The 14,082-nt window shown below is 42.2% G+C and overlaps 1 protein-coding gene across 1 annotated transcript in view; it reads left to right on the top strand.

Annotated features, from left to right (window-relative positions):
- The window catches only part of CPLANE1 (ciliogenesis and planar polarity effector complex subunit 1), a 62,751-nt gene that overhangs the window by 15,811 nt on the left and 32,858 nt on the right, over nucleotides 1-14,082 (top strand). Inside the window, exons 15-21 of the mRNA XM_066339509.1 lie at nucleotides 86-259; nucleotides 9,124-9,352; nucleotides 9,604-9,737; nucleotides 11,253-11,470; nucleotides 11,725-11,889; nucleotides 12,905-13,043; nucleotides 13,388-13,497. Coding sequence (XP_066195606.1) covers nucleotides 86-259; nucleotides 9,124-9,352; nucleotides 9,604-9,737; nucleotides 11,253-11,470; nucleotides 11,725-11,889; nucleotides 12,905-13,043; nucleotides 13,388-13,497 — 1,169 coding nt within the window. The remainder of the gene's footprint in view (nucleotides 1-85; nucleotides 260-9,123; nucleotides 9,353-9,603; nucleotides 9,738-11,252; nucleotides 11,471-11,724; nucleotides 11,890-12,904; nucleotides 13,044-13,387; nucleotides 13,498-14,082) is intronic.

The raw sequence follows: 14,082 nt of genomic DNA, 5'->3' as shown, positions 1-14,082 counted from the left end.
AACCTGTGATTAAATAATTTTAGCATTCAAATTTAAAATAATTTTTCTCAAAATATTATAATTTGATTTTTTTTTTTTTTTTTAGATATTAAATACATTCAGCATGAACTATGGACAGTTACCAGCATTCATACTGACACTGCCATGGCTGTGATTCGATCCATGGCACGATTCATGGCTGCTTATTTCACAAAGCAGCTGCTCTATATCTTCCCTCCCCACAATGTTGACATCCTTCATCCACTTCACATCAAACAAGGTATTTCCTGCACCAGCAATTCTAGTTGCTTAAATCTTAGAATTTTTTCACATGTATAAATGATGTCTGCTATGCTTTAACTTGATGATGAAGTCAGCTTTTCAGTAGAGTTGGAGACAAAAAGAAACCGTAAGGGTGTTGCAAAAAAAGTGTAGCTGATAGAATTTTTTTCCGCCAGATAGCATCATCTAAGTTGGAAAATACCTGTAAGATCATTGTGCCCAGCTATTAACATTGCCAAGCTCACCACTAAACCATGTCCCTGGACACCACGGCTACACATCTTAATCATTTAAATACCTGCAGGAATGGAAACTCAACCCACCTTCCTGGGCAGCCAGGTCCAATGCTTGACAACCCTTGTAGAGAAGCAGTTTTTCTTGATATCCATGGCATGACTTGAAGCCATTTCCTCTTCTATTGCTTGGCACTTGGGAGAAAAGATGGATCCCAACCTGGCTACAGCTTGCCTGCCTTCAAGGAGTTGTAGTGATAAAGTCTCCTCTGAGCCTCTTCTCCAGTGTTAACATCCCCAGCTCTCTCAGTTGCTCCTTACAGGACTCGTGCTTCAGACTCTTCCCCAGCCTCGTTGCCGTTCTCTGGACTCTCCAGCACCTCAATGTCTTTCTTGTACTAAGGGGCCCATAACTGACCTCAGCATTCAAGCTGACCTCACCAGTGCTGAGTACAGAGGGACAATCACTACCCAGGTCCTGTTGGCCACGCTATTCCTGGTACAGGCCAGGGTGCCCTTGGCTTCCTTGGCCACTTGGGCACACACTGACTCGTGTTCAGCCGCCGTCAAGCAGCATACCCAGGTTCTTTTCTGTTGGACAGCTTTCCAGGCTCTCTTCTCCCAGCCTGTAGTGTAGCCAGAGGTTGTACAGCGCCTGACACTTGGCCTTGTTAAATACTGTAAAATTGTCCTCGGCCTGTCAATCCAGAGCCCTCTGCAGAGCCTTCCTGCGCCCTGTCATAGAAGGAGATCAAGTTGGTGAAGCAGGAGCTGCCTTTTTCGAATTCCTGCTGGCTGGGCCTGATCTTGGTTCTCCTTTGCATGTCTCATGATGGCTCTCAAGATGATCCATGACTTTTCCCTGCACTACAGTCAGGCTGACAGGTCTGTAGTTCTCCAGACTCTTCTTCCAGCTCTTCTTATAGATGGATGTCTCTTTTACCAACCTCCAGTCAGCTGGAATCTCTCCAGTGAGCCAGGACCGTGGGTAATGATGGAAGCTGGCTCAGTAAGTAATTCCTCCAGCTCCCTTAGTACCCTTTGATGGATCCCATCCAACACAATAAAATTGTGTGTGTCTAAGTGGTGTGTCAGGTTGCTGACCATTTTCACTCAGACTAGGGTCTTCATTCTGTTCCCCATTGTCCTGGGTTGTAGTTTAGGATGTATTCTATCACCATCTTCAGTTAATGGCCCATCAATGCCTTTTGCATGACTCAGAGATAACTCCCTCTGGGAGTTATCTCTCTCTTTAATGGGCCATCAAGGCTCTCTTCCATGACTCATCATCCCATTGTGAGATGCTCCGCCCATAGGGAAGAGCCAAGCATTCTCACCTGGATATAAGCTGGAATTTGGGACAGTCGAAGCAGCCCTCACCCACTGGATTCCCAGAGAACCGGAGCTACCAGACCTTTCTACAAGATTTCTGTTTCAGGAAGACCTCGTCTAAACTGTTTCCATCACCCTGATCAGGTTGTATTCTGACTCTGTCACTGGTTTTTCTTTTTGTATTTATTTTATTTTATTCTATTTTATTTTCCTTTTCTTCTCATTAAATTGTATTTCTGACTTAGAGCCTCTTACTTGGTTTGTTTTTTAAACCACAACATATTTTTGGCGCCCAACGTGCGGCAGAGGCAATAAGAAAAGTCAGAAATTACAATTTTATTGAAGAAGACACCTGTCTGCTATGATGCTCAACATGCTCACATGTGTCTTATACCTATCTCTCTATATTTTTCCGAACGTGGGGCACTATCTGCCGGCCTTAATACTCCTGCGTAGACCAGGATATGGTACTAAAATTGCTTTACTGGTCTATTATGTCCATTGCTTGATAAAATCTAAGGCAATGAACATTATTCAGAATATATACCCAGTTTTGTATTCTTCTTCTAGTCTAGGATGCTACGTCTGGAGCCTCAGCAATCTCACCCAGCCCCTGTGGGGAGGAGTAAAGAATGATTTTTTCCAGCTTTTCAGGAAGGACACAGCAGTTTTTGAAAATATGGAGTACCCTCTGGATGCCAAGGACAGCATAATGTTCTTGTTAGTCCTGCTTTGTTTTCTCTGTACGGCATGCACCATGCTTAGAATCAAAACAGTACATGGTGTGATGCAGCATGTTCTTAAAGAAGTAGAAGAGGTAAAAAGAAGCAAAGCAATAGCATCGACGACTACACAGACTGTTACAGAAGAGAAAGGAACCCAAAGTGCTGTCAGCATCTCCACACAAACCGTCACTGAACTGGAACAGCCTAAACCAGTAGCAGTTGCCACCACTCAGAAGAAGAAATCAAGGAGCAAATCAGTCCGCATAGCGACTGACGAGGATGGAGCAGGACCTTCGCACTCAGCTGAAGAGACAGAGACAGAGATCATCACCCGCTCTCTATCTCTGGGTGAGCTGCGTGACCTGCGAAGGGAATTCACCCGTCAGACCAACGAGTCCATCCTCACCTGGCTGCTCCACATCTGGGACGCTGCAGCCAATGACACCATTCTGGATGGAACTGAGGCCAGGCAACTGGGATCACTGTCCCGGGATGTGGTCATTGACCAGGGAATTGGAAAAACCCAAGAAACTCTCAGCCTCTGGCAGCGACTGTTAACAAGTGTGAAAGACAGATACCTTTGTAAAGAAGACCTCCTAGTGCACCAAGGAAAATGGAACACAATAGAACAAGGTATCCGATGCCTAAGGGAATTGGCTGTGCTGGAGATCATTTTTGCAGAAGATGAGAGATTTCCTAAGAGCCCAGATAATGTCCAGTGCACATCACGGATGTGATTGAGATTTGCACGGCTTGGACCAGAGATGTACTCACGTTACCTGGCAACACTGCAATGGAGAGAAGGTGAGGACAAGGTGGGTGTCCTGGCTAATAAACTAAGGATTTACGAGGACACTGTCACCGCCCCAGTTCGTGCCCATGTCTCATCTGTGGAAATAAGACTGGCTGAGCAAGTCAGGAACTTAATTGAAGAAGGCCATCAGAAACTGAAAAAAGAACTTAAGGAAGAAATTTACAATATCTCACCAGAGCTGACGAGAGTCTCTGCGATTAGGAGCAGGCGTCCCCCAGCCAGGGAGAGAGGATACACACCCCGAGGTAACCTTTGGTCTTTTCTTCGGGAGCATGAAGAAGATATGAAGAAGTGGGATGGAAAACCTACCTCCTCCTTAGCAGCCCGGGTATGTGAATTGAAAAGAGAAATGCCTACCACAAAAAGCTCATCTAGAATCAATGTTGCTCCGGTCTCTCGTGCACAGAACTCCAGACGTTACAGGAATGATGATATGACTGATCCTCTTGAAGGAACCTCAGCAACTCATTTACAGGAAGAGAACAACGTATGCGATGACCAGGAATAGAGGGGCCCTGCCTCTAGCCAGGAAGAGGAAAGGGACAGTCGGATCTACTGGACTGTGTGGATCCGATGGCCTGGCACCATCTCACCCACAAAAATATACGGCATTAGTTGACACTGGGGCCCAATGTACCATAATGCCATCAAGGTATGTAGGAACAGAATCCATTTCTATTACAGGAGTAACAGGAGGGTCCTAGGAACTGACTGTATTAGAGGCCGAAGTGAGTTTAACTGGGAACGAGTGGCAGAAACACCCCATCACAACTGGCCCAAAGGCCCCATGGATCCTCGGCATAGACTATCTCAGGAATGGATATTTCAAAGATCCAAAAGGATATCGTTGGGCTTTTGGGATAGCCACAGTAATGAAAGAAAACATCAAACAGTTGAATACTTTGCCTGGTCTCTCAGATGACCCCTCTGCTGTAGGACTGCTGAAAGTAGAAGAATAACAAGTACCAATTGCCACAGCAACAGTACACCATCGGCAATACCGCACAGACAGAGACTCTGTGATTCCCATACATAAAATGATCCGTAAACTGGAAAGCCAAGGGGTAGTCAGTAAGGCCCGTTCACCTTTCAACAGTCCGATTTGGCTGGTGCATAAGTCCAGTGGAGAATGGATACTGATGGTGGATTACCGTGGTCTGAATGAAGTCACGCCACCACTGAGCGCTGCTGTGCCAGACATGTTAGAGCTTCAGTACGAGCTGGAGTCCAAAGCAGCAAAGTGGTATGCAACCATTAATATCACCAATGCCTTCTTCTCCATTCCTTTGGCAGCGGAGTGCAGACCTCAGTTTGCCTTCACCTGGAGGGGCGTGCAGTACACCTGGAACCGACTGCCCCAGGGGTGGAAACACAGCCCCACCATCTGCCATGGACTGATCCAATCTGCACTGGAAAAGGGTGAGGCTCCAGAGCATCTGCAGTACATTGATAACATCATCATATGGGGGAATACACCAGAGGAGGTCTTCAAGAAAGGCGAAGAAATTATCCAAATTCTGCTGAAAGCTGGTTTTGCCATTAAAAGAAGCAAGGTTAAGGAACCAGCTCAAGAAATCCAGTTCTTGGGGGTCAAATGGCAAGATGGTCGTTGCCAAATCCCCACAGAGATAATCAACAAGATCACTGCCATGTCCGCACCTACCAACAAAAAGGAAACACAAGCTTTCCTAGGCGCCATAGGCTTTTGGAGGATGCACATTCCTGAGTACAGTCAGATCGTGAGCCCTCTCTATTTGGTGACCCACAAGAAGAACGATTTCCACTGGGGCCCTGAACAGCAGCAAGCTTTTGTTCAGATCAAGCAAGAGATTGCTCATACAGTAGCCCTGGGCCCAGTCAGGACGGGACCAGATGTGAGGAATGTGCTTTACTCCGCAGCTGGGAACAATGGTTTGTCTTGGAGCCTTTGGCAGAAAGTGCCTGGGGAGACTCGAGGCCGACCATTAGGATTCTGGAGCCGAAGTTACAGAGGCTCCGAGGCCAACTACACTCCCACAGAGAAGGAGATCTTGGCAGCCTATGAAGGAGTTCAAGCCGCCTCAGAAGTGATTGGCACTGAAATACAGCTGCTTTTGGCACCCCGACTACCAGTGCTGCGGTGGATGTTCAAGGGAAAGGTTCCTTCCACACATCATGCCACCGATACCACATGGAGCAAATGGATTGCCCTCATTACACAGCGTGCCCGCACTGGAAACCCAAATCGCCCTGGGATTCTGGAAGTTATAACGAACTGGACGGAAGGTGAAACTTTTGGATTATCGTCTGAAAAAGAAGAAGAAGAAAAGCAAGTAACACGTGCTGAGGAAGCCCCACCATATAATGAGCTACCGGAGACTGAAAGACGATATGCTCTGTTCACTGATGGCTCCTGGCAAATTGTAGGAGCTAACCGGAAATGGAAAGCTGCAGCATGGAGCCCCACACAAGTTGCACAAGCTACCGAGGGACAAGGTGGATCGAGTCAAGTTGCAGAGCTTAAAGCTGTCCAGCTGGCTTTAGAAATTGCTGAACGAGATAAGTAGCCGAGGCTCTATCTCTACACTGACTCATGGATGGTAGCTAATGCTCTGTGGGGATGGCTGAATCGCTGGAAAAAGGCCAATTGGCAGCGCAGAGGAAAACCCATCTGGGCTGCTGACATTTGGCAGGACATCGCCGCCCGAGTAGAGAGGCTGACCGTGAAGGTTCAACATGTGGATGCGCATATACCCAAAAGCCGGGCTAATGAGGAGCATCGCAACAATGAGCAGGTAGACAAAGCTGCCAAGGTGAAAGTATCACAAGTGGATCTAGACTGGCAGCACAAGGGAGAATTATTCCTAGCTCGTTGGGCCCATGATGCCTCTGGTCATCAGGGAAAAGATACAACATATCGATGGGCCCGTGACCGAGGGGTGGACCTCACTATGGACAGCATCTCACAGGTCATCCACAGCTGTGAGACCTGCGCTGCAATCAAACAGGCCAAGCGAATGAAGCCTCTGTGGTATGGTGGGCGATGGCTGAAATACAAGTACGGGGAAGCCTGGCAAATTGACTATATCACCCTTCCCCAAACACGCCAAGAAAAGCGGTACGTGCTGACCATGGTGGAAGTCACCACTGGATGGCTGGAAACCCACCCTGTGCCTCATGCCACTGCCCGGAACACCATCCTGAGCCTTGAAAAACAAATCCTGTGGAGACACGGCACCCCTGAGAAAATTGAGTCGAACAATGGAACCCATTTCAAGAACAACCTTATAAGCACCTGGGCTAGAGAACATGGTATTGAATGGATATACCACATTCCTTATCATGCACCAGCTGCCGGGAAAGTTGAACGGTGCAACGAACCACTAAAGACTGCCCTGAAGGCACTTGGTGGGGGAACCTTCAAGAATTGGGAACTAAACTTAGCCAAAGCCACATGGATGGTTAACACCCGAGAGTCTATCAATCGAGGTGGTCCTGCCCAGTCTGAACCCTTACACACAGTGGATGGAGACAAAGTACCTGTGGTACACATGAAGGGCATTTTAGGAAAGAGTGTTTGGATTAATCCCACTTCAGGCAAAAGCAAACCTGTCCATGAGATTGTCTTTGCTCAAAGACCTGGCTACACTTGGTGGGTAATGCAGAAAGATGGAAAAACCCGTTGTGTACCACAGGGAGACTTAATTTTAAGTGAGAGCAGTGTGTAAGGTTTCATTCTGTATGTATATATGCATTCATCTGTAAGAATGTATTGATTTAGGCATGTTGTAGATGGAAATAGAATAAGGGGTGGATTGTCCTGGGTTGTAGTTTAGGGTGTATTCTATCACCATCTTCAGTTAATGGCCCATCAATGCCTTTTGCATGACTCAGAGATAACTCCCTCCGGGAGTTATCTCTCTCTTTAATGGGCCATTAAGGCTCTCTTCCATGACTCATCATCCCATTGTGAGATGCTCCGCCCATAGGGAAGAGCCAAGCATTCTCACCTGGATATAAGCTGGAATTTGGGACAGTCGAAGCAGCCCTCACCCACTGGATTCCCAGAGAACCGGAGCTACCAGACCTTTCTACAAGATTTCTGTTTCAGGAAGACCTCGTCTAAACTGTTTCTATCACCCTGATCAGGTTGTATTCTGACTCTGTCACTGGTTTTTCTTTTTGTATTTATTTTATTTTATTCTATTTTATTTTCCTTTTCTTCTCATTAAATTTTATTTCTGACTTAGAGCCTCTTACTTGGTTTGTTTTTTAAACCACAACACCCATTCCTGTCTTCCAGCTCAGAAGGCTTGTTATTCAGAAAACTGGTCTTACTCTAAAAGACTGAGGAAGGGAAGGCATTAAGTACCTCAGCCTTTTTATCATCCTTACTCACAATTTTGCCTAAAGATCTGACTCTGACTGACTTTGATCCTCCCAAAAGTGAGATACCAGCAGTGCTGGAGAAGTGGTTCAATTGAATCTGTGATCTGGTGTGACCCCAGCTGAAAAGCCAGAGGAGAGCATTTTTTGCTTATCTGGCAGTCAAGGTCTTGGAATCCAAATGCTTCAGACACCATATAGTTAAAGCAAGTAGGGATGCCAAGTTAATTGGTGTTGAACCAAAGTAGTACTTTTTAGTTTAAGTCCTGCTTAAGTATTTTTGTCTGAGAATTACTATATATCACAGTGAGTGGTTTTTTGAAGATTTCCCTTGTTAGGAAATTTTTATTTTCAGAGCTACTTTTTGAAGTGTTTGTGGTAATAAAGATCTGTTTGAAAGCATTTTAAGTACTCTACCATTAAGGTGATACTATAGTGCCACATATTTTTTACAATATTAACTTAGTTTGATTGGTTAGGTTTTCTGTAGTGTATTTGAAAACACTGACCATTTTTAATGTTTCTGCACCTGAGCATGTACTGGTATCTACCTCTTTCTTCATGGTCTTTCGAGTGCTTTATTTGGATAGCTTTCAAGATAAAACCTACAAAATAAAACCTTGGAGTTTAATACTTGATCTTAGGGAAAGATCAATGTACATGGTGAGACAGTTGGGGTAAAATTACGTTGCAAAAGCTGGATTAGTGTGAATATCTCTTAAGTAATGCCATTGTCTTAGCAAAACAGAAACTGTGAGAGAAGCAAATAACTCCTTAGAATTCATGTTGATCAAGCATCTCTCCAGGAGTACCAGGAAGCAAAACCTTGAAAAACAAGTCTAAATCTAAACAAAGAGATAGTGAATTTTTCTGAAGTTTGTCTCTATATACTGTCATAAAATCAAACAATCACAGAATATTATGTACCATTCTCTCTCAAAAATACATTTTAACATTCTGTCTTGTGCAGTAAGCACAGTGTGTACAAACAATGTGGGTACACTAGGATAACTCTAGAAATTTCAGTTTGTCTCAGGTGTACTCTCCTGAGATATATCCTACAAATATAAAGAATATTTCCAAATGGTCCATCAGTGTGATTAAGCCTTTAAAGTAAAAAAAAAAAAACCATGAGTTTTGCACTTGCTTTCACATCCCATATTACTAAACAGGAAAATAGCCTATTCTGAACACACTCTTATACCACTGGATGAGCTGCATCCGCTGCTGCAGATCTACTTTCATAGTGTACCTTTAATAAAAGTGAATAAATATCAAAAGGAGTTGTACACTGAAACTAATCCACAAGCAATGTGAACAAATTAATTCTAGATTATTCATCTGATTGCATGAGGGTTTATATAAACCTTAAAATGTGCTTTTCATATCACAGGCTTACCTCCTCGTGTCATTCCACTGCAACACTGTTTGGTTACCAGAGCTGTCAGAGACCAGAACCTTTCATCTGTGTGGACAGCTGAATATGCTCTTGATTTGTTCTTTATTGGTGGACTCATTCCAGAGGCTGTGTGGTTAGCACACACACTTGGGAACTGGAAGCTGTCTGTTTCAATTGGTCTGGCCTACCAGCTATATTGTCAGAACTCTGATGAGCTCTCAAGGTAAATTTGCAATTGGAATTAGTATATTATATTTTGTTACACAGTTATTTCCTGTTTCACAGTTACGAAGTTTATTGTGACAAGCTATGTATATTGCCTCAGGAATTCATATTCCTAGACTCCTAGTGGGTGTAGAAGTTAAGGTGTTATGATTCGTTACTTTGGCATAAATACTCATTTAACAGACCTTCATCAGATTATGTATGGATATTACTTCGTTATTCATGAGCAGTTTCTTGTTATACTTTCAGAATGAAAAAAACAGAATGTCACCTGCCATTAAGCTTATTACCAATGCAGATTTTTCAGGAAAAGTTGCAGTCTTTGTTAGGACAGCCAGTAACTTCTGAAACATCGGGACATATTAAATACAAGAAGTTCACAGGTACTTCAAATGAAAAAATAATTGTGGTGATTCTTCATGTTATTTGACCACATATTCTGTGTTATACACTGTCCAAGAAAGAAACAATTGCTTTGTTTTCTCCAGTGTGTGTATTACTATTATAATATATTCAAGTGCTTTAATTTCATGAGGGTGTGTGGTTTGGCTTTGATCATTCCAGAAATGGAGTATATTATTAATCTTGTCTTCTCATTTATACTGTCCAAATCTTTATTTGACTATATTTTATATCAGCTTCTTTGGGAATAAACTGAATCTTCATTACAATAAAAAAACCCCCAAAAAATTAATGTGTTACCAGTATGGGAAGTATCATCACACTTGAAATTAGCTACAAGAAAGTGTTTAGTTTTGCCTTTTCCTTTCTGGTAAAGTGGATCCCCAGGTCCAGCAGTTAGCAAGGCTGAGAATGTATTCCCAGTAGGCACATAAACCACCTGTATACAACTGGCCACACACGAACACCTACAGACCTGCTCACCACAGGCAGCACCAACAACGCTATCACCTTTCCCTCTGCTGTTGGTCAGGGTGAAGGTGTGCAAATAGATACCTGTTTGTACAACGTGTATCACTCCAGTAGCAAGACCATTAGCTGAGTAGATGGCCAGCAGACCAGTTGCTGAGTGTCACAGGCTGCTCATGTCTGTGTATGTGAGTCCCCAAAGCCCCAGCCTCTCTTTGTTTTCTGGTACAGACATACTCAAAAACACCCTCTTCCTCCCCACACACACTATCCATGCACCCCCACAGCAACTGGCCTGGAGCATACAGTCCTGTAAGTATACAGGATACAGCAGAGGGCTGGTCTGGGCTCCTCAGCCTGTCCAGGTGCCTGACCTTTAGAGACATACACACGTACCTATGTACACACTGTAGTTCTGGCTCATGGCTCCCTTGGTCTTGCCCTTAGAGACATGAATACACGCTAGCAGGTCTCACAGTTGTCTCTCTGGCTTTTGGCCAGGTCTTCACTGGTCTCACAGATACTGTGAGCTCCTAAATTAATACTTAACTGCCAAAATTCACACTGTTAGCTAGATCAACCTGTCCTTATTTATATTCTGCAGAAAGTTTACTAGCACAATCTCTATGTTTTCTTCTCCTTTTGTCTGAAAACATTTCAAGTTCTTGTCAGCAGGTGGATGTACTTGCTGATAGAAGTGTTGCTTTAGTCATTATTAATAATGTACCTGTTTATGCTTTCTTGGTAAGAATGATTTTCCAGAATGTTATGCCAAACAAATTCCTGGCTAAAAAGTTAAATCCTCTATCTGGAAAGGCAGTAGGCTTCTTTGTAATGGGGCAAAACTTAAAATCAATAATTGAATACTAGTTTTTAAATGTATGAGATCTTATCTTAAAGCACATAGATGGAGAATATCATTGTAATATATGAATGCAGATTCAGACAACATAACCTCATGATGTCAGAATGAAGATCCATGTATTGATTAAATAAAATTTTCAATTTCTGGGCCTAATATTTTATAGATCCCATTGAAGAGGAAGATGCAGATGTTCTTTACAGTTCAATACAGGAACTTCTGAAAGCAGCTGTTATGGCAGATGTTGATATTCTCTCAGAGACATTTCAGCTTTTGATGGATTCTGCCAAGAATCTTTGCAGAAAGTTTTATGGTTTGGTTCCAGCTGGGCTCTGTCTTCCAGCACCACCATTGTATTGTCCTCAGCCAGCTTCTCTCAGTGAAGTAAGTGTGTTTCTTGTGTGTGTGTTTGAATGTATTGGTAAATCTTTATGAGCTTTATTCTGGTTCCTTTGAGCTAATTTTTCTGTTTTCTTCCATGTCTGCTCATTTACCTAAGTAACAGTGATGAGAAGTATGTGTGCGTCTGTGTTTTTTCCATAAATGATCTATGCTGTAAGGACGAAGGGATTAGGACCAGTAATATTCAGTTATATGTCCTTTCTAATTTTGGGCTTTGTTTGTCTTTGCATTTTCAGGAGGACAGCGATGACATTCTTTTAAAAACGGAGAAAGAAGTCCGTCAGAAAGTGTCAGGAGTTCTTCAGCGAATTATCTTGCTCTTCCGGGCTGCTCATTTTTCTTGCTCTGCAGCACGGTGGTATATTACACAACTGAAGTGGGCTAGAAAAGTTATGCAGAAAGTAAACATTTAACTTTATATTTTCAACTTGTTTACCAGTTGTAAATATTACTGATGAGTTTGCAGTTGCTGAAGCATTCAGTCTCAGCATGTTTTTATACATGTCATCTTCTAGTTTTGCACATCATATTCATTTCTTGAGGAAATCAGAACTTAAAGATACAGGATAATAATTCATAAAGTGTTTCTTTTTGGGTGTCTTTCTGTATCTACTTGGTAACATACAAATTCATTTATTTTCCATTGAAAGAAAAAAGCAGACTTTAATTGGGAGTTATAGCTGTTAGCGGGAAATAATCTCCAGATCACTTAGAGTTGAATAAGTAACAGAGAGGTAATGCTCACTTCAAGTAAGGAGATCATCTTAGTGGACAAAACTTGTAAGATCTCATTTTACTTCTGTGCATTTTTTTTTGCACAGAAGCAAGTTTAGAATAAATTGATAATTTTTTTTTTGTGTAAAATCAGTCTTTTCTTGTGGCATAGCTACTTAAAGAAGGTTGAGTTGATACAGGAGGGAGTGTGTGCCTCCCTTCCTACAACTCCCCTGCACCAGCATTAATGCAGTGATGGAGACCAGGAACTCATCTGACTGAAAAGTATTTACTTCTGTTTGCATGGTCACATGCTTAATGTTGGCATGGGTAGCTGGTCAGATGTACCAGCTGAAACTGGAGGTGAAGCTGGTCAGCCTTGGTGACAACCATGTGGACTGTGTTGAATCAGTCTGTTTTTTTGATTTTCTTACACTTTGTGTTAGTCTTGTATTTCATTGTAATCATGAGTACCATTCAAACAAAAGCATTTTTTGTGCCATAGCTCATATTAAATATACTCCTTCAAATGAATTTTCAGAGTGGTGATTAGAGGAAAGTGGAAAATAAGCTTCAAGGGAGTTTTACTAATCTTGGCAGTATTCTAAAAACCGTGAAGCTGTGCAATTAGGAGTGATACATGTGAAATATTAACTTTTTTATTTCTGTTTTGGTTATTTTTTTTTACCTATTTTTTTATAGATTCGAATGAAAGGATCTCTTCCTTTGCTGAGTCCATTCCCAGAGACTTTGCTTCGTTACTGCAATTTCTGCACTGTTCTCTATGGATCTAAATCTTCTGGAGCCCATCAGTTTGATGACATTACTTGTAAACTTTTAGGTCTGTGTGCAGTAAAATGAAATAATTTAGAGCTGGAAAAAAGAACACCAGTGAATATCCATAGGAGGCAAATCAGCTCTTAGTGGCTTGAAATAGAATATTGCAATGTGTGAGGAACACATTTCATTTTCAGATTTTGTGTTAGTTATTAAAACTCCTATTTTAAAATGTGCTGTTCTATTTTTGGGGTGGGGGGTCATGTTACAGACCTGACAGACGTGAAAGAAAATGAACACTAAGTGGGACTAAGGAGCTCTAGCTCCAGAGCAATACTGAAAAATCTCAGGCTGTTCTATTTGATTTATTTAAAAAGAGTCTCACCATATTGCATGTTTGTATTGTAGGTTGGTTCAGAGAGTTCTGTGCATTATGTTGGATGTTTCATGTTCGTGAAAAATTGTCTGACTGCTGTAGGCGGTACCAAACTGCAAGGGAAAATACTAACAGTATCAAGGTAATTGTATTGCTAATATAGTAGAGATACATCTTAATTTCAAGTAGCTATGAGAAGAATTCAAAAGGTCTGCTCTATATTTCTGTGAGAACTTCTGTTTGCAAGCACTGTGCTCATTTTGTTCTGTTAAGCAATGTAAATTATGTATTTGGTGCTATGGAGCAGTGTGCATGTGGTCTCTATTTTCCTGACAGTATTTCTGTTAGGCTCTTGCTTGGTGTTTGAGGCAGAAGAGCTGCCAGGATGACAGTAGCTTCTATACTTGTTGATGTAAGAATTTACTTTCTGATTTGTTTTCTTTCCCCATTAGGTCAGGATATTTTGAATATTTCCTGAATAATATGTACTTAATACACAAAAAATGGGCTTCATGGTGTGCTAAATATACATGGTTGTCAGAAAGAGTAATGAAAAAAAATTAAAATTTAATCATGGTTTCTCTTCTTATACCTTCATTAATTGATGTTAGAGGTCCAGGAAGAAAAAGAAAGAAACTACTAGCATATTTGTCATGTATTCCGTAAGAAGTCCAAGATTTTTCTTCACCAGGAAAACCAAGTTTCAGATAAACAGGATGACTCTGTT

Source organism: Sylvia atricapilla, chromosome Z (genome assembly GCF_009819655.1).
Source record: "Sylvia atricapilla isolate bSylAtr1 chromosome Z, bSylAtr1.pri, whole genome shotgun sequence".
Taxonomy (NCBI): domain Eukaryota; kingdom Metazoa; phylum Chordata; class Aves; order Passeriformes; family Sylviidae; genus Sylvia; species Sylvia atricapilla.
The sequence above is the reverse complement of the archived record's forward strand: the minus strand, read 5'-3'. Positions and strand labels throughout refer to the sequence as shown.